Here is a 20,896-nt window from a genome sequence, read left to right as displayed (position 1 = left end):
AGCTGTTCGTCAAACATCTCATTCCAAAATCATGGGCATTAATATGGAGTTGGTCCCCCCCCCCCTCGCTGCTATAACAGCCTCCACTCTTCTGGGAAGGATTTCCACTAGATGTTGGAACATTGCTGCGGGGACTTGCTTCCATTCAGCCACAAGAGCAGTAGTGAGGTCGGGCATCGATGTTGAGCGATTAGGCCTGGCTCGCAGTCGGCGTTACAATTCATCCCAAAGGTGTTCGATGGGGTTGAAGTCAGGGCTCTGTGCAAGCCAGTCAAGTTCTTCCACACCGATCTCAACAAACCATTTCTGTACGGACCTCGCTTTGTGCACGGGGGCATTGTCATGCTGAAACAGGAAAGGGCCTTCCCCAAACTGTTGCCACAAATTTTGAAGTACAGAATGTCACTGTTCGCTGTAGGGTTAAGATTTCCCTCCACTGGAACTAAGGGGCCTAGCCCGAACAATTAAAAACAGCCACAGACCATTAATCCTCCTCCGCCAAACTTTACAGTTGGCACTATGCATTCGGGGAGGTAGCGTTCTCATGGCATCTGCGAAACCCAGATTTGTCCGTCGGACTGCCAGATGGTAAAGCGTGACAGCTGAGCAGTTGTTGCTCCTAGACGTTTCCACTTCATAATAAAAGCACTTACAGTTGACTGGGGCAGCTCTAGCAGGGTAGAATTTTGATGAACTGACTTGTTGGAAAGGTGGGATCCTATGACGGTGCCACATTGAAAGTCACAGAGCTCTTCAATAAGGCCATTCTACTTCCAATGTTTGTCGATGGAGATTGCATGGCTGTGTGCTCAATATTATACACTTGTCAGCAACGGATGTGGCCGAAATAGCCCGAATCCACTAATTTGAAGGGGTGTCCACATACTTTTGGCCATGTTGTGTACATTTGGTTCAAGCAAAAACACAAAAAGCTGCTATGCGACAACACTCAAAGACCTGAGCCAATATGATAAGCAGACATCGAGCAGTGGTCTGGAGGAGAGGAAATGGGGGTGGGATTGCTGACACCATGGATGGGAGCGAGAGGCTGGGATGAGTAGCAGCTGGACCAATTACAGCCAATTCCAGGCAAAAAACCCTCCCCCAACAAGGCAGCTTGGTGGTTTCGCCCTTACTTGAGGCGAGCCGCCAGGGGAGAAGCCCGGGGAGAAGCCTTGATTGGAGACTGGGGAGGTTGGAGACTGATTGGCCGGAGAGCCTGTCTGATTGCGGTACTGTTGGAGGGAAGAGTGTTAACCGGTGCAGAATTTCTAAACACTAGCAAGAGCACACAGAGAAGGTCCCAAGGACAGTCTGGGGTGGGCTCAGTCTTAAGCAACTACTACTACACCATCTATCCACAGACCAGTTCACTCCCAATGAAAAAACACAAAAACTAAAAGCAAATCAGCCATTGCTGAAGTGAACCAAAGGTTGTAGAAGCTAGAATTTCACTGGGTATGAGTAAGGAAGTCAAGTGTTCAACAGTCAAGGTAATGACAAGCAGGAAACTCAATTCAACAGAAGAAACTTGGGTAAAGAAATTTCACAGATCTTAAGTCATTCTACCTGTTGTCCTCCAAAATAAAACTAATTTATGTTAAGCGGCTATAAGGGCTCCCGAGTGTCGCAGCGGTCTAAGGCACTGCATCTTAGTGCAAGAGGCGTCTGCACTGAGATGTTCATTAAGTCTTTAGAACATTTAACGAAACAAGGACTACAACACTATTTTTCTTGGAACTTGTCAGGTCACACACACCCCACACCCCCCCCGGTGTCCTCTTTCTACAGAGTGTTTGACTCACCGAGTTGACGTTGACGCTTGCGGGTGTCTGGATCTGGCTGTCCGGGGAGGACTGGGTGGCTGTTGGGGCAGTGGTGGTGGCCAGGGTGATCAGCCTGATGCCCTGGGGCAGGGCCTGCTGCTGCAGGTCATTGAGCACTTGAGCCTGGGCCTGCACCGTCAGCTGGCTAAAGAAAGCATACTGGGATAGCTGTTGCTCCAGAGTCAAGGCCTCCATCGCCACTGCCTGATAAATGATACAGAAAAACAAAAACAACTTTACCAGGCTAAAGAGGCCAAGATTTTGGGGTGAAACAATGAAAACAAGGTATCTGACAGTGTTAGGACAAGGTTACAGTATCTAGCAAAATAGTGTAGGAGCGGTTGATAAATTAAAATGCAATTCATTTTAGTAAGCTAGCTAACTAACAGGTGAAACAACTAACTTATTTACAGTTAGGTAACTAACGCACCGCTCTTTGTTAGCAGTGTTTTCCACTAACGCCGGCTATACACACAATTTCAGCCGCGTACTTTTTCCACTTAAAAAAGGTGCACTAAGCAGAAATCGCTCCATTTCCTGGTTGCAAAAATGCTAATAGTTCACCTTATTTCAGTTTATGTGTGACAAAAAAAGCAAGTATAGCGCAGAGAATTATTGTACCATCTAAACCGTTGTGATATATATTTTCCATAACCAAAAATATATTTTCAGCTGTTTGGCACTGGTGTAAAAAACCGAAAGACGCAAAAACGAAACTTAAGAACGGGATGCACAGAAATAGCGCACAGAAAATATCTACCACTTCTTAGGCTTGCTTTCAATGAGAATGACAGTTTTATAACTTACATTTCAATGTGAATTCGGTCAGGTCACCCAAAAAGTTACATACGGCAGCTTTAAATTAAACAAGGCTACTTTTTATCATTCGCAATTGTGTCGCACTGACTGAATAAAGTCAATCTCATATCCTTGTCATGCATAAATCATATAACGTAGTTATACACGGAGTGTACAAAACATTAGGAACAACCTTCCTCAGAGCAGCCTCAATATGTCGGGGCATGGACTGACTACAAGGCTTCAAAAGCGTTCCACAGGGACGCTGGCCCATGTGGCATGTTGTCTGGATGCCCTTTGGGTGGTGGACCATTCTTGATACACAGGAAACTGTTGAACTCTTGCCCAATCACCCTCTGAATGGCACACATACACAATCCATGTCTCAAGCCTTAAAAATCCTACTTTAACCTGTCTCCTCCCTTTCATCTACAATGATTGTCACTTGTTAAATCCACTTCATCAATAAGGGATCATAGCTTTCACATGGTCTGTGTCATGGAAAGAGCAGGTATTGATAATAATTTGTACAATCGGCATAGGTCAAATTATTTAATCAGCGTTTACGATGGAGTAGTCAACTACTGCTTTCTGTGTAGCCAAGTCCATGATAAACACCTGCTTCATTCACTCCTACCTGTATTGCAGATAGCTGAGAAAATGGAAGCATGTGGAAGTCAGCAGACTCTTACAAGATTCTTTAAGAAGAATTCTGTGGGTCAGTTGTTAAACAAGTATATTTTTTTTGAATGAATGACATACCGTACTGTAAATCACAAAGGGAGTTGCAAACACTTGCAAAAATTATTTCACTGGTGTCGTTCTCTCTTCTCTTAACATGTATGGACCCAGAACTTATTTGAGCATCTCTTCTATTTATTTTAGAGATACATTTTTTCAGGGGATCCTGGCTGGCTACTTTTTTCTATAGGGGCTACTCCGTGTGCTTGTGGAAAACACTGTGCTTAAAAAAAATCAATTACGCATTTTTGACAGTCTTCCAAAGTGTATTAGTAAAAACGAACTGGTTTAACATACAAGTGACTGCCAAAATAAAAGGAAACACCAACAAAGTGTCTTATGGCATTGGGCCACCACAAGCCAGAACAGCTTCAATGCACCTTGGCATAGATTCTACAAGTGTCTGGAACTCTATTGGAGGGATGTGACACCATTCTTCCACGAGAAATTCCATCGCTTGGTGTTTTTGTTGATGGTGGTGGAAAACGCTGTCTCTGGCGCCACTCCAGATTCTCCCATAAGTGTTCAGTTGAGTTGAGATCTGGTGACAGCCGGCCATGGCACATGGTTAACATAGTTTTAATGCTAATCAAACTATTCAGTGACCACTTGTGCCCTGTGAATGGAGGATTTATCACCCTACGGGGGCATAGCCATGGGAGCCAAATATAATAGTCTTCCCAGCATTTTTACACATGACCCTAAGCATGATGGTATGCTAATTGCTTAAATAACTCAGGAACCACACCTGTGCAGAAGCACCTGCTTTCAATATACTTCCCTCATTTACTCGTGTTTCCATTATTTTGGCAGTTACCTGTACATGACCTACTGTATATCTTCATGCAGTATATAGCACCCAGATGAAGACTTAAAAATAAAGAAAATATGAATCACCTTTTGCTGAGCTTACATTTTCCTCCAACATACACTGAGTGTACAAAACATTAAAGGAAACCGGCTCTTTCCATGATATACACTGACCAGGTGAAAGCTATAATCCCTTATTGATGTCATTTGTCAAATCCAATAGAAATCAGTGTAGATGAAGGGAAGGAGACAGGTTAAAGAAGGGTTTTTAAGTCTTGGGACAATTGAGACATGGATTGAGCATGTGTGCTATTCAGCGGGTGAATAGGCAAGAAAAATATTTGAAGTGCCTTTGAATGGGTTATGGTAGTAGTTTGTGTCAAGAACTGAAACGCTGCTGAGTTTTTCCACACAACAGTTTCCCGTGTGTATCAAGAATGGTCCACCACCCAAAGGACATCCAGCCAACTTGACAACTGTGGGAAGCACTGGAGTCAACACGGACCAGCATCCTGTGGAACACATTCAACACCTTGTGGAGTCCAAACCCTGATGAACTGAGGCTGTTCTGAGGGCGGGGGGGGGGGTGAAACTAGGGCTGTTACGGTGACCGTACTATCGCCACACTGGCGGTCACTAGTCATGATGGCAGCCAAATTCCACATGATCATTTAGTCACGGTAACTAGGCTTCTCCAAGCTCTGATGCTGCTGATGGCCATCACTACTCTGGACGGCTCCGACTTAGAATACGTGGAAAACTACAAATACCTAGGTGTCTGGTTAGACTGTAAACTCTCCTTCCAGACTCACATTAAGCATCTCAATACAAAATTAAATCTAGAATCGGCTTCCTATATCGCAACAAAGCATCCTTCACTCATGCTGCCAAACATACTAGAGGTCGACCGATTATGATTTTTCAACGCCGATACCGATTATTGGCTGTATGTTTTGTTTATTCCATGTGTAACTCTGTGTTGTTGTATGTGTCTAATTGCTATGCTTTATCTTGGCCAGGTTGCAGTTGCAAATGAGAACTTGTTCTCAACTAGCCTACCTGGTTAAATAAAGGTGAAATAAATAAATAAATAAATAAATAAAAAGCAGCCTACCAAACTTGCTAACTGCCTGGTACTCAACAATCTATTGTCCCTCTAATCACTCTGACATCAATGTAAATGTAATTGAAAATCTAATCAAACACTTTATGAGAGCCCATGAGCTCATGTTGCGCAACATTTCTATAGGCTATGCAATTGCATGAGAAAACAGAGTGATGGCCTGTACTATATTTATTTCTCAACTTCCCTAATATTAAGCACATTGCTTCACTTTACAACAGGAGTATAGCCTACCAGGCTGGCATGAAAATGGACGACGGGAAAAGCGTCCTATATTTTTTCCCGCTGCCCGTTCCCAGACAAGTGCATGACAATGGTCCATTCTCAATCAAAACAAATATTATTTTGCATATGTAAAGACAAGATTAAATCAGGAATATTGTGATGGTGACAATATTAGCCCATCACTTGTGAATGATGTTCAGCTTAAGGCAAGAAACATGCATGCTTTTTTTGCACAACCTTTTCAAATCACACCTCATGTAGCCTAGCCCATAGGCCTATATGTTTTGATAAGGTTTGTATCACATTAAAGTGGCCAAATAACTTGGCCAACATTTCTCCACTTTAGAACAGGTGTAGAGCCTAACTGGCATACACACACAGAGTGCGTTTCAAGTTTGGGGGAGATCATTTTCACCATAAAAATGCACCTTTATAATAAAAGCATTACATGCATAATGGCATTTATGGTCACTTTTGAGAATGTTTTTTTCCCCCTGCTAATGGAACAGTCGTGCTTATAGCTTACTGCCGTGGGCGCGTTGATGCGCTTACAACATGAAGAAATTGCCTAATAGTGTATCAACATTTTAAGCGAAACGTTCTCATCTGCTGTGTCAGGATCATTGCTTAAAACATTTTTTTTTTATGCTAGTTGTATTCATTTGGGATCTATTGCATCCCAGAACTGTCCCAGACTATATACACTGCTCAAAAAAATAAAGGGAACACTTAAACAACACAATGTAACTCCAAGTCAATCACACTTCTGTGAAATCAAACTGTCCACTTAGGAAGCAACACTGATTGACAATACATTTCACATGCTGTTGTGCAAATGGAATAGACAACAGATGGAAATTATAGGCAATAAGCAAGACACCCCCAATAAAGGAGTGGTTCTGCAGGTGGGGACCACAGACCACTTCTCAGTTCCTATGCTTCCTGGCTGATGTTTTGGTCACTTTTGAATGCTGGCGGTGCTTTTACTCTAGTGGTAGCATGAGACGGAGTCTACAACCCACACAAGTGGCTCAGGTAGTGCAGCTCATCCAGGATGGCACATCAAATGCGAGCTGTGGCAAGAAGGTTTGCTGTGTCTGTCAGCGTAGTGTCCAGAGCATGGAGGCGCTACCAGGAGACAGGCCAGTACATAAGCAGACGTGGAGGAGGCCGTAGGAGGGCAACAACCCAGCAGCAGGACCGCTACCTCCGCCTTTGTGCAAGGAGGAGCAGGAGAAGCACTGCCAGAGCCCTGCAAAATGATCTCCAGCAGGCCACAAATGTGCATGTATCTGCTCAAACAGTCAGAAACAGACTCCATGAAGGTGGTATGAGGGCCCGACTTCCACAGGTGGGGGTTGTGCTTACAGCCCAACACCGTGCAGGACGTTTGGCATTTGCCAGAGAACACCAAAATTGGCAAATTCGCCACTGGCGCCCTGTGCTCTTCACAGATGAAAGCAGGTTCACACTGAGCACGTGACAGACGTGACAGAGTCTGGAGACGCCGTGGAGAACGTTCTGCTGCCTGCAACATCCTCCAGCATGACCGGTTTGGCGGTGGCACAGTCATGGTGTGGAGTGGCATTTCTTTGGGGGGCCGCACAGCCCTCCATGTGCTCGCCAGAGGTAGCCTGACTGCCATTAGGTACCGAGATGAGATTCTCAGACCCCTTGTGAGACCATATGCTGGTGAATTTGGCCCTGGGTTCCTCCTAATGCAAGACAATGCTAGACCTCATGTGGCTGGAGTGTCAGCAGTTCCTGCAAGAGGAAGGCATTGATGCTATGGACTGGCCCGCCCGTTCCCCAGACCTGAATCCAATTGAGCACATCTGGGACATCATGTCTCGCTCCATCCACCAACGCCACGTTGCACCACAGACTGTCCAGGAGTTGGCGGATGCTTTAGTCCAGGTCTGGGAGGAGATCCCTCAGGAGACCATCCGCCACCTCATCAGGAGCATGCCCAGGCGTTGTAGGGAGGTCATACAGGCACGTGGAGGCCACACACACTACTGAGCCTCATTTTGACTTGTTTTAAGGACATTACATCAAAGTTGGATCAGCCTGTAGTGTGGTTTTCCACTTTAATTTTGAGTGTGACTCCAAATCCAGACCTCCATGGGTTGATAAATTGGATTTCCATAGATTATTTGTGTGATTTTGTTGTCAGCACATTCAACTATGTAAAGAAAAAAGTATTTAATAAGATTATTTCTTTCATTCAGATCTAGGATGTGTTGTTTAAGGGTTCCCTTTATTTTTTTGAGCAGTATATATGTAATACTTATTTCTCACACAGAATAGGTCAACTTTTGTACTATGGGGGATAGTAGATTAACATATGCTAGTGCTTTTGCCGTTCGTTGGGCCTACTCATCTTGATGCCTGACGAAACGTAAATGTGGACAGTTCTTCCTATATCGTCAATATGCGCCTCGGAATTGGATATGGACACGCGCAGTTGCGTCCCTGATGTGTCTGTCTTCACTTGTAGCCTGTGGGATAGACCCGATCACGTGACGGAGAACCACGTAAGTGAGAGGTGCTTCGGCATGCAGCTATGAGAAGGGAATTATAATTACTACTATTTCAGTCCAGGGCACAACGGCCATAAAAGGCATGGATATTTTTAGGGGGCATTACGGCCACACAAAGGGGATGCAGTCGGGAAATTCGAGGCATTATCAAGTGCTTGTCAAATTGCGAATGAGAAACTGACGAAGTGGGTACAGCCTGGGCAAAAAACAAAGCAGAGCTCATGCCTTTCACAATACTTTTTAGAGTCGAATCATGCAGAATGTATAAACAATCAAAACATATAGCCCAAGATTTGTATCACAACCAAAGTTACATAAAAAACTAAATTAAGCATATACAGTTGAAGTCAGAAGTTTGCATACACCTTGGCCAAAAACATTTTAACTTAATTTTTAAAATTTCCTGACATTTAATCCTCGTAAAAATCCCGTCTTAGGTCAGTTAGGATCACCACTATTTTAAGAATGTGAAATGTCAGAATAATAGTAGAGAGAATTATTTATTTCAGCTTTTATTTCTTTCATCACATTCCCAGTGGGTCAGAAGTTTACATACACTCAATTAATATTTGGTAGCATATCCATTAAATTGTTTAACTTGGGTCAAACCTTCAAAGTAGCGTTCCACAAGCTTCCCACAATAAGTTGGGTGAATTTTTGCCCATTCCTCCTGACAGAGCTGGTGTAACTGAGTCAGGTTTGTTGGCCTCCTTGCTCGCACACGCTTTTTCAGTTCTGCCCACAAATTTGCTATAGGATTGAGGTCAGGGCTTTGTGATGGCCACTCCAATACCTTGACTTTGTTGTCCTTAAGCCATTTTACCACAACTTTGGAAGTAGGCTTGGGGTCAGTGTTCATTTGGAAGACCCATTTGCGACCAAGCTTAAACTTTCTGACTGATGTCTTGAGATGTTGTTTCAATATATCCACATAATTTTCCTTCCTCATGTCACCATCTATTTTGTCAAGTGCACCTCCTGCAGCAAAGCACCCCCACAACATGATGTTGCCACCCCCGTACTTCACGGTTGGGATGGTGTTCTTCGGCTTGCAAGCCTCCCCCCTTTTTCCTCCAAACAGAATGATGGTCATTATGGCCAAACAGTTCTATTTTTCTTTCATCAGATCAGAGGACATTTCTCCAAAAAGTACGATCTTTGTCCCCATGTGCAGTTACAAACCGTAGTCTGGCTTTTTTATGGCAGTTTTGGAGCAGTGGCTTCTTCCTTGCTGAGCGGCCTTTCAGGTTATGTCCATATAGGACTCGTTTTACTGTGGATATAGATACTTTTGTACCCGTTTCCTCCAGCATCTTCACGAGGTCATTTGATGTTGTACTGGGATTGATTTGCACTTTTCGCACAAAAGCACGTTCATCTCTAGGAGACAGAACGCATCTCCTTCCTGAGCGGTATGACAGCTGCGTGGTCCCATGGTGTTTATAATTGTGTACTATTGTTTGTAAATATGAACGCAGTATCCTTCAGGTGTTTGGAAATTGCTCCCAAAGATAAACCAGACTTGTGGTCTACAATTTTTTTCTGAGGTCTTGGCTGATTTCTTTTGATCTTCCCATGATGTCAAGCAAAGAGGCACTGAGTTTGAAGGTAGGCCTTGAAATACATCCACAGGTACACCTCCAATTGACGTCAATTAGCCTATCAGAAGCTTCTAAAGCCATGACTTCATTTTCTGGAATTTTCCAAGCTGTTTAAAAGCACAGTCAACTGTGTATGTAAACTTCTGACCCACTGGAATTGCGATACAGTGAATTATAAGTGAAATAATCGGTCTGTAAACAATTGTTGGAAAAATTACTTGTGTCATGCACAAAGTAGATGTCCTAACCGACTTGCCAAATCTATAGTTTGTTAACAAGAAATTTGTGGAGTGGTTGAAAAACGAGTTTTAATGACTCCAACCTAAGTGTATGTAAACTTCCGACTTCAACTATAGCAATTTCTTTGTTAACTGCTCAACACAGAATAGCCTCATGTTCGCACTTCCTCAAATCGTTTAGAGATAATATTTTCTATTTAATTCAGCTATGTTCAATTGTATTCTTCATACTATAAAATAATGCCACGGAATTCTAACCAAATCTTGTCTGCTAAATGAACTAGTGTAGCCGACAGCCATATGGCATAGCCAGATCAGGGCCTAACATAAGGACAACTCAGAGTATTCGATTCTGTTCTTCTGAAATAGTCTATATTTTCTTCATATCATGCTTCTTTAGACCTGTCTAAAAAATGTTTTACAATTATTGTGAAGTTGTAGGCTATATTACATGGATTTAATAGACTTTTTAAAATGTACATGTTCCAAGGTCTACACCAGTGGCTTGTAGGCTATGCGTGGAAGCCAGGAGATGCTAAATGTGTTTATGTTAATTAAGGGTCAATTACCATCAGACCGGCAGTTATTTGATTGACAATCACCGGCTGACTAAATTTCATGACCGCCACAGCCCTAGGTTCCAAGCCATATCCGGAAGGTGTCCTTAATGTTTTGTACACTCAGTATTACAAGAGTGGCTGAATATCTTGTGAGGATCTAGGTTTTGCCCAGTGGCACAAAGGCTTAGTATGTTGTATAAAGATTTTCTTAGGTCATGGTCAGAACAGGTAACAGTCGAGACTAGAGCCATGGGCGGAGGAGGATTATTGTTTTCCATTTGAAAGTAGCTCACACTCGGAGCATTGTGATTGAATGCCTTCTTAGAGCAATTGAAAGCACTAAATTACTCGAGGGATATTTGCTAGCCGAGTCATTCCAGGAAACGAGGCCAAACCATATCTGCCAGGCAGTGCTTGCTCACCTCCAATTGGGATTTAGCCATGTAAGAGAAAAATACTTCCACCAGTTCTCCTTTTGAAGTTAAGGTTGAGTTATAATTTAATTTCTGTCTACATAGTTGTTTAGCCAACTCCAGCACTATTATAAAATGTGCCCTATATAAAAGCCAACCCCACGGACAAAATCGGTAGAGCAAAGTTAAAATATAATTGTATTCAACAAGGGACGTTTAGGTTTTAGTCTGTAATAATGCTTAGCCCTGCTGTCCAGGTATTGGATAGCATGGTCACGTTGGGTCTACTCACCTGGATGTTGAGAGGGGGCGACAGCGTGGGGGAGAGCTGCTGCGGGGACTGCTGTGGCTGGGGGTCTGCGTTAAGGGTTAGGGGGATCAGGGTGGGCTGCCTACGCTGGGCCGCCACAGTCATGGTAGGCTGAGAGGTGGTAGTGATCCCTGCCAAGACACAAAAGGACAGGCACTACTGACTTCTCTGAATTACAGCTAATTTCATTCTGGGCGCTGCTGTGCAACTTAACATTTCTGCAATGTACATTTCTGCAATGCTATGTAACATTTTCACAACTACATTGAACAGATTTTCTAGTGAATTGTGCTGTATGTTTATCTGACTTTGGCAATCGTCTACATATGCCAATCACTATGTAATAAAGTACCCACCCATCTAGCTTTCCTAAGCTTGGAAAATGCCGTTTCTGTAACTTGATGCATAATCATTCTGTGAAATCTTTTCAGTATTGAATGAATGGTTCTTCCTCAAATACACTACATGCAATAATTTATAATATTTTACTGAGTTACACGTGGTCTGTGGTTATGAGGCCGGTTGGACATACAGCAAAATTCTCTAAAACGATGTTGGAGGCGGCTTATCTGGAAACAGCTCTGGTGGACATTCCTGCAGTCAGCATACCAATTGCACGGTCCCTCAAAACTTGAGACATCTGTGGCATTGTGTTGTGTGACAAAACTGCACATTTATTGTACCCAGCACAAGGTGCACCTGTGTAATGATCATGCTGTTTAAGCAGCTTCTTGATATGCCAAACCTGTCACTTGGATGGATTAGATTGGCAAAAGAGAAATACTCCCTAACAAATCAAATTGTATTTGTCACATACACCATATACAGCAGTGCCCTTACCGTGAAATGCTTACTTACAAGCCCTTAACCAACAATGCAGAACAAGAAATAGAGCTAGGAAATGATTTAATAAATAAACTAAAGTGAAAAAAATAAAAATAATTACGAGGCTATATACAGGGGGTACCGGTACAGAGTCAATGTGCGGGGGTAGAGGTTAGTCGAGGTAATTTGTAAAGTGACTATGCATAGATAATAAACAGCGAGTAGCAGCAGTGTAAAAACAAAGGGGGGGGGGGGGGGGGTGTCAATGTATGTAGTACAGGTGGCCATTTGATTAATTGTTCAGCAATCTTATGGCTTGGGGGTAGAAGCTGTTAAGGAGCCGTTTGGTCCTAGACTTGGCACTCCGGTACCGCTTGCTGTGCGGTAGCAGAGAAAACAGTCTATGACTTGGGTGACTGGAGTCGTTGACAATTTTTTGGGCCTTCCTCTGACACCGCTAGTATATAGGTCCTGGATGTCAGGAAGCTTGGCCCCAGTGATGTAGTGTGTACGGCCCAGTACCCTCTGTAGCACCTTACAATCAGATGCCATACCAGGTGGTTACAGAACTTGCTTGGTGCTTTTATGAAAATCCGTAGAGTATCCTTGGTTACATTTTTATCTGAATATCAAAATTTGCCACATTAATTTCACCATCGATGACTTACCGTGGCTGGCAGCACTGATGCCGAGGTGGGTGAGGTTGGTGGTCAGGTTGCCTGTGCTGTTGGATGAGTTAAGGGAAGGAAACGCCACAGTGTCGTCTGGATCCAGCGGAGTGGGCAGAGGTGGGGGGAACTGGATGTTGGTCAGATCAGGCAGGGAGCCTCCCGTATTGAGCGTGGCCGGGATCAATGACGTGTTCACTTCCTGATCTGGTGATGGAAATATACTAGAGGGGAGAAAGAAAAAGGTATACATATTTCCTAAAACAGCACTAGGCAAAAGAAAATCCATTATAAAATGACTTTTAATTGTTGGTTTTTATGAATGATGACATTTCTCGTTGTTGTGTGTGTTAAAATAACAGTTGCTAGTCATATGGTGTCATAGGTCCTCTCTCACACAGACCCATGTTCTCTTCGTCTTTGGACATAATTCATTCTAAGCATGCCCTGGACAGCTCTTTCTCACAAAGCACCTTTCTACATGGTCTGGTCCTGCCGGAGCACCATATTCAGATGAACGATGCAGCAATTACTCACTTGATCCCAGGGACTTCGCAGGACTTGGTTCTTGATGAGTCATTCTAAAGGGAAAGTACACTTTTAAAAGCCCTAAAATGTTGAGCAAGCACTGATACAACTAGGCTACATGTTCGCTCCTTTACCTTTTTGTTATCCCACTGTGTATCCTTGTCTGCATCTGATTCAGACTCCTCAGTCCCAGGCACTGTAAGCAGCAGCACTAAATGGGGAAAGAGTCAAATAAATGACAATTGAAGGTACTAAGCTCAATTCAAATCAACACTGATTGCATTATTTTCAGTGTAGCATTCTTCCTGTAGTGAAATGAAACTGCATAATGGTTTTGGGGACAGTAAAAACAACAGGTAGATCTTCATGACAGGTAGCTAGATACTTCCAGTTTTCAGAAGACCATATTTATAGCTCTATTTTCACGTGTCATCTTGAGGAATTTCAATTGAGACCATTCCCAGAGGAGATAAGCTCATATCCAAGAAAATGACTTTGTTTAGCACAACATAATTCAAAATACTACAACAATCTTTCCCTCATCAGTAAGCAGTGGTTGGTTGAACACAAATCAAAATGTGATCGCTTCACCGAAAGAGAATAGCTGCTCCAACAAGGACAAAAACTGTTAGTGGAACACAACACCTTCATGTCATAAATTATCCAGACGATTTCACAGTGGCTTATCCTTTTCATGGACATGTGGATTCATACATGAATAAATCGAATCAGGCCTGAATAAATAGAAGCTGTTCCTTGTCCATGTGACTGAATCGTCCATTACCTCGTTTAGGCTGGAGCTCTTGTGATCCCCCTGCAAACGCATCCTGGGGCGCAGGGTTCATGGTGTTCTGGTGTAGTGCTGAGTCAGAGTTTGTCCTGTGGCATTAGAACAAATGAAGGTCAACAAAATGTCTCTGTGGCCCCTAATTCTCAAACCTCACATCTGGCATGCTGTGTCAGACTCTAGGTAAAACTTAATATCAGTTCAATTGAGCATGCCATTTCTATTTGAAAAATTGCAATTTACAAAGACGTTGCATGTACTGCGTTTTCCCTGAATGTAGATGAAATTGCTAAAAACACTTGTTTATTTGTATTATTTTTTTTGAATAGGAGGACATTAATGACCTACCTCCTCCAACTGGTATCCGGTGGGGGTGAGAGGTACACGGAGCTATAGGGGCAGCTGTCAATGTGGACCTCAGTTAAGGATGAAAATGGTGGTGAAATATAAAATCAAACCTATATAATTGAATGGTCAAGTTACCTATCAGCATTCATCTACTGAAGTGCAAAGTCTAACTGTGAGCATGATCTGACAATGACACACGCCGTTTTAATTAGTACTTGTTTTAAGTAAAAGTTTAGTAAAGACCATTCTGTTCTAATCCAAAATAAACTGAGTGCACACAAAGGATATCTGGCGGCCATGTTTGTCCACAGAGAGGGGCCGGCGATGGGGCGAGGTTATACGGTTCCGATCGCGGTAAACACGGTCCACCAGCCCGTGATGCCTGGTCGACCGACTGGTGTCCAAAGCGGAATTCTGGACAGGATACGCAAAAATCAACCATACAAGAAAAATTGGGCATTTGAAAACACACAAAAAATGTAAATTAAAATGTCTTGATATAATATGGTGCAAATGTATTCATTTCAAATGGGTCAAGCTATGGGCCCTCATACTCAAGTTAGCAAAAATGTTTAAAATAAATGGAAAGCCATGATATAGAAAGCAATGACAAAGGCTCCTTGTATGTGTTTTTTGGGAATCTTTTTAAACATTTCAAGATGGGGTGAGAGTGTCTGATGCTCATATTTAGCTTTCTTCTGAGACTTGGTTTTCCAGACAAATGCAGTGGATCGATACTGATAAGGCAGGACAAGTCTTCAAAATTGTAAAATACTAGAGAAGTCTCTTGAATTGGATTCTTGTTAACAATATAGGGTAACGCGAGGGTGAATCTTAGCCTATCATGGAAGCTCTGAAAGATACAATTTCCCTCAGGTGAGATTTAATTGTTGTATCACGCAAATTAAAAACAACATTTTACCAACTGATAGAGAAGCTGTGAGCTCACCTGAAAAGGCAGGTCAATGTTGCTATTTCCAATCTGATTGACATTGGGCAGTGAGCCTCCATAGTACTGTCCACGATTCTGCCCTAGTTGCAAATACTGGGTCTTCTGTAACTGCAACTGTGCAAAATAAAATTGTATGAAAGCATGAATGGATGTGTAAACTGATACATGAAAGATTACACACAAAATATTGATAGAAAACGTTCCACAGTGCTAAAAATAGACTAGACCACATCTAAAAAAGGCCAGATGAGATAAGACATAGGTTAATATGGGCCCATAAACTGTTCATATCTTAATTGATTCGAGGTAGTATCAGGTTGGTGCAATGTCAACACTGTGTGGACAAAGTCTGTAGGCCTAAGCCTAATAGCTGGAGGGTGTCAATCTCATAAGGAAAGACATCGCCGTGTAATGATGGATACTTGGATTTGTCAAAATGGTGTTTCTATTTTTTCAATTAGATTTATTTTTTTATAATAGCCATGTTGTAAAACCACAACATAAATCCATTCTGTACTCCTAAACCATTCCTTTATGATATTCATAATGGGCAGGTTCACCACCATACACCTGGCAATAACTACTAAATGTTTAAGATCACCAATTGCTTTAATGAATTGCATGAACGATGGATTAAACAAAGGCCTGATTTTATGGGGATGAATAAAGACTAACATGGACATTGTTTTTTTTTTTTTTAATCAGACTGACAAGAATGACTGCCATGAACCAACCGAAACGAGTCAATTATTTGCATTGCACGTATTACTAAAAGGTCTACAAGAGGATAGTTCATCCCATGTTATCAGTATCTGCCATCAAAGTTCAAACCTTGCAAATTTGTCAAACCTCAGCGTGCACACACACACACACACACACACACACACACACACACACACACTAGGTGCTGGGGAGGGGGAGGAGGTTCTTAGGTGCTGTCAAAGCAGCTATTAAAAATACAGCATAGTCCTACTGTTATTACTGTTCCAGATGGCTGATAGGAGTTATTAGGTAGGTAAAGTTAAGCGTAGCACAGAGAATTTGACCAAATTCCCGACTTGGAAGACAACGTGCCTTCTAAACTTCCACGTCTAGTTGCAGAGGATTCGTTTGAATTTAGGAAATGCTCAGTTAAAAAAAAAAAAATGTTTTACTACATGAAGTAATCCAAAAATGTGTATGCCGCCATCTTGTCTATTTAAAATCTTCTCTCATTGATCGAGACGAGTATCATCATGATATGAAGCACTATTTTAACTAACTAGGCAAGTCAGTTAAGAACAAATTCTTATTTTACACTGGCCTACCCCGGCCAAAACCTCCCCTAACCAGGACAATGCTGGGCCAATTGTGCGCCGCCCTATGAGTCTCCCGATCACGGCCGGTTGTGACACACCCCGGGATCAAACCAGGGTCTGTAATGACACCTCAAGCCCTGAGATGCAGTGCCTTAGACCGCTGTGTGCAAAGCTGTCATCAAGGCAAAGGGTGGCTACTTGGAAGAATCTCAAATATATCTTGATTATTTCATCCTTTTTTGGTTACTACGTGATTCCATAGTTTTGATGTCTTCACTATTATTCTACAGTATAGAAAATAGTAAAAATAAAGAAAACCCTTGAATGAGTAGGTGTCCAAACTTTTGACTGATACTGTATGTATGTATGTATGTATGTATGTATGTATGTATGTATGTATGTATGTATGTATGTATCGTAAATTCCGGACTATAAGCCGCAACTTTTTTCCCAGGCTTTGAACCTTGCGGCTTAAACAATGATGTGGCTAATATATGGATTTTACCCGCTTTCAATTTTTTTTTCTAACAAAAAACTTTGTGACGTGCTCACTTTTTTGGCGGCATGAAGCTTTCATTAGACCAATGAAATTGCCGAACCGGTTAAGGTCAAACAACTTTTTTGTTTACTGTTTAGATTAAATCGAGCGCTCTCAAACTTCCCATCATTCTGATTACGGTAGTCATTTTGTCACCCTCATCATGGCAAAGACACGGAGAAATGCATATGATGCAGCTTTCAAGTTGAAGGCGATTGATCTGGCTGTTGGAAAAGGAAATAGAGCTGCTGCACGGGAGCTTGGTCTTAATGAGTCAATGATAAGACGTTGGAAACAGCAGCATGAGACAACTAAAGCTTACTGCTATTTTATTTTTTTTGTTACAAGCCGTGTTTCGTTAAAACCTATTTATTTTTGTTACAAGCCGTGTTTCGTTAAAGCCTGTGTAAAGTTCATTTGTTTCAATGTACCGGTAGGCACCTGCGGCTTATAGACATGTGCGGCTTATTTATGTTCAAAATTCAGTGGGTGTGGCTTATATTCAGGTGCGCTTAATAGTCCGGAAATTACGGTATGCGTGTATGTATGTGTGTGTGTGTGTGTGTGTGTGTGTGTGTGTGTGTGTGTGTGTGTGTATGTATGTATGTATGTATACAGGACCAGTCAAAATGTGACACCACCTCATTCAAGGGATTTTCTTTCTTATTTCCTACATTGTTGAATGACAGGGAAGACATCAAAACTATGAAATAACATGTAATCACATAGGAACCAAAAAAGGATTAAATAAGTCAAAATATACACTGCTCAAAAAAATAAAAGGGAACACTTAAACAACAATGTAACTCCAAGTCAATCACACTTCTGTGAAATCAAACTGTCCACTTAGGAAGCAACACTGATTGACAATAAATGTCACATGCTGTTGTGCAAATGGAATAGACAACAGGTGGAAATTATAGGCAATTAGCAAGACACCCCCAATAAAGGAGTGGTTCTGCAGGTGGTGACCACAGACCAATTCTCAGTTCCTATGCTTCCTGGCTGATGTTTTGGTCACTTTTGAATGCTGGCGGTGCTTTCACTCTAGTGGTAGCATGAGACGGAGTCTACAACTCACACAAGTGGCTCAGGTAGTGCAGCTCATCCAGGATGGCACATCAATACGAGCTGTGGCAAGAAGGTTTGCTGTGTCTGTCAGCGTAGTGTCCAGAGCATGGAGGCGCTACCAGGAGACAGGCCAGTACATCAGGAGACGTGGAGGAGGCCGTAGGAGGGCAACAACCCAGCAGCAGGACCGCTACCTCCGCCTTTGTGCAAGGAGGAGCAGGAGGAGCACTGCCAGAACCCTGCAAAATGACCTCCAGCAGGCCACAAATGTGCATGCCTTTGCTCAAATGGTCAGAAACAGACTCCATGAGAGTGGTATGAGGGCCCGATGTCCACAGGTGGGGGTTGTGCTTACAGCCCAACACCGTGCAAGATGTTTGGCATTTGCCAGAGAACACCAAGATTGGCAAATTCGCCACTGGCGCCCTGTGCTCTTCAGATGAAAGCAGGTTCACACTGAGCACATGTGACAGACGTGACAGAGTCTGGAGACGCCGTGGAGAACGTTCTGCTGCCTGCAACATCCTCCAGCATGACCGGTTTGGCGGTGGGTCAGTCATGGTGTGGGGTGGCATTTCTTTGGGGGGCCGCACAGCCCTCCATGTGCTCGCCAGAGGTACCCTGACTGCCATTAGGTACCGAGATGAGATCCTCAGACCCCTTGTGAGTCCATATGCTGGTGCGGTTGGCCCTGGGTTCCTCCTAATGCAAGACAATGCTAGACCTCATGTGGCTGGAGTGTGTCAGCAGTTCCTGCAAGAGGAAGGCATTGATGCTATGGACTGGCCCGCCTGTTTCCCAGACCTGAATCCAATTGAGCACATCTGGGACATCATGTCTCGCTCCATCCACCAACGCCACGTTGCACCACAGACTGTCCAGGAGTTCTTTAGTCCAGGTCTGGGAGGAGATCCCTCAGGAGACCATCCGCCACCTCATCAGGAGCATGCCCAGGCGTTGTAGGGAGGTCATACAGGCACGTGGAGGCCACACACACTACTGAGCCTCATTTTGACTTGTTTTAAGGACATTACATCAAAGTTGGATCAGCCTGTAGTGTGGTTTTCCACTTTAATTTTGAGTGTGACTCCAAATCCAGACCTCCATGGGTTGATAAATTGGATTTCCATTGATTATTTGTGTGTAATTTTGTTTTCAGCACATTCAACTATGTAAAGAAAATAGTATTTAATAAGATTATTTATTTCATTCAGATCTAGGATGTGTTATTTTAGTGTTCCCTTTATTTTTTTGAGCAGTGTATAATATTTCAGATTCTTCGAAAAAGCCACCCTTTGCCTTGACTGCTTTGCACACTCTAAACCAGTTTCATGAGATAGTCATCTGGAATGCATTTCAATTAACAGGTGTGCCTTGTTAAAAGTTAATTTGTGGAATTTCTGTCCTTCTTAATGCGTTTGAGCCAATCAGTTTTGTTGTGACAAGGGAGGGGTGGTATACAGAAGATAGCCCTATTTGGTAAAAGACCAAGTCCATATTATGGCAAGAACAGCTCAAATAAGCAAAGAGAAACGAGAGTCCGTCATTACTTAACATTTCAAGAACTTTGAAAGTTTCTTCAAGTGCAGTCGCAAAAACCATCAAGCGCTATGATGAAACTGGCTCTCATGAGGATCGCCACAGGAAAGGAAGACCCAAAGTTATCCTCTGCAGCAGAGCTAAGTTCATTAAAGTTACCAGCCTCAGATTACAGCCCCCCAAAAGTGTGTCAGAGTTCAAGTAACAGACATCTCAACATCAACTGTTCAGAAGAGACTGCGTACATCAGGCCTTCGTGGTCGAATTGCTGCAAAGAAACCACTACTAAAAAGGCCACCATAAGAAGAAGAGACTTGCTTGGGTAAAGAAACACGAGCAATGGACAATAGATCGGTGGAAATCTGTCCTTTGGTCTGATGAGTCCGAATTTTAGATTTTTGGTTCTAACCGCCGTGTCTTTGTGAGACGCAGAGTAGGTGAACAGATGATCTCAGCATGCGTGGTTCCCACCGTGAAGCATGGAGGAGGTGGTGTGATGGTGCTTTGCTGGTAACACGGTCAGTAATTAACTTAGAATTCAAGGCATACTTAACCAGCATGGCTACCACAGCATTCTGCAACAATACGCCATCCCATCTGGTTTTGGCTTAGTGGGACTATAATCTTTCAACAGGACAATGACCCAACACATCTCCAGGCTGAGTAAGGGCTATTTGACCAAGAAGGAGAGTGCTGCATCAGATGAACTGGCCTCCACAATCACTCGACCTCAACCCAATTGAGATGGTTTGGGATGAGTTGGACCGCAGAGTGAAGGAAAAGCAGCCAACAAGTGCTCAGCATATGTGGGAAGTCCTTCAAGAATGTTGGAAAAGCATCCCAGGTGAAGCTGGTGGAGAGAATGCCAAGAGTGTGCAAAGCTGTCATTAAGGCAAATATATTTTGATTTGTTGAACACTTTCTTGGTTACGACATTTTCCCATATGTTTTATTTCATAGTTGATGTCTTCACTATTATTCTACAATGTAGAAAATAGTAGAAATAAAGAAAAACCCTTGAATGAGTAGGTGTGTCCAAACTTTTGACTGGTACTGTATATATACACACACACACACGAACAGTGTACAAAACATTATGAACACCTGCTTTTTCATGACAGACTGACCAGGTGAATGCTGTGATCCGTTATTG

The 20,896-nt window shown here is 42.8% G+C and overlaps 1 protein-coding gene across 5 annotated transcripts in view; it reads right to left on the bottom strand.

Moving 5' to 3' along the window:
- LOC115158107 (CREB-regulated transcription coactivator 1) overlaps positions 1–20,896 on the bottom strand; it is a 29,045-nt gene that overhangs the window by 2,766 nt on the left and 5,383 nt on the right. For 3 of the 5 annotated variants that reach the window (XM_029706657.1, XM_029706658.1, XM_029706656.1), the window contains 10 exons: positions 15,295–15,411; positions 14,634–14,759; positions 14,346–14,407; positions 13,995–14,089; positions 13,345–13,421; positions 13,220–13,263; positions 12,683–12,906; positions 11,172–11,320; positions 1,806–2,030; positions 1,137–1,235 (listed from right to left, as the gene is read on the bottom strand). In XM_029706657.1, coding sequence (XP_029562517.1) covers positions 1,137–1,235; positions 1,806–2,030; positions 11,172–11,320; positions 12,683–12,906; positions 13,220–13,263; positions 13,345–13,421; positions 13,995–14,089; positions 14,346–14,407; positions 14,634–14,759; positions 15,295–15,411 — 1,218 coding nt within the window. The remainder of the gene's footprint in view (positions 1–1,136; positions 1,236–1,805; positions 2,031–11,171; positions 11,321–12,682; positions 12,907–13,219; positions 13,264–13,344; positions 13,422–13,994; positions 14,090–14,345; positions 14,408–14,633; positions 14,760–15,294; positions 15,412–20,896) is intronic. The other 2 variants (XM_029706660.1, XM_029706659.1) reach the window with 2 other exon arrangements.

This window comes from Salmo trutta, chromosome 22 (assembly GCF_901001165.1).
Source record: "Salmo trutta chromosome 22, fSalTru1.1, whole genome shotgun sequence".
In the NCBI taxonomy this organism is placed as follows: domain Eukaryota; kingdom Metazoa; phylum Chordata; class Actinopteri; order Salmoniformes; family Salmonidae; genus Salmo; species Salmo trutta.
The sequence above is the reverse complement of the archived record's forward strand: the minus strand, read 5'-3'. Positions and strand labels throughout refer to the sequence as shown.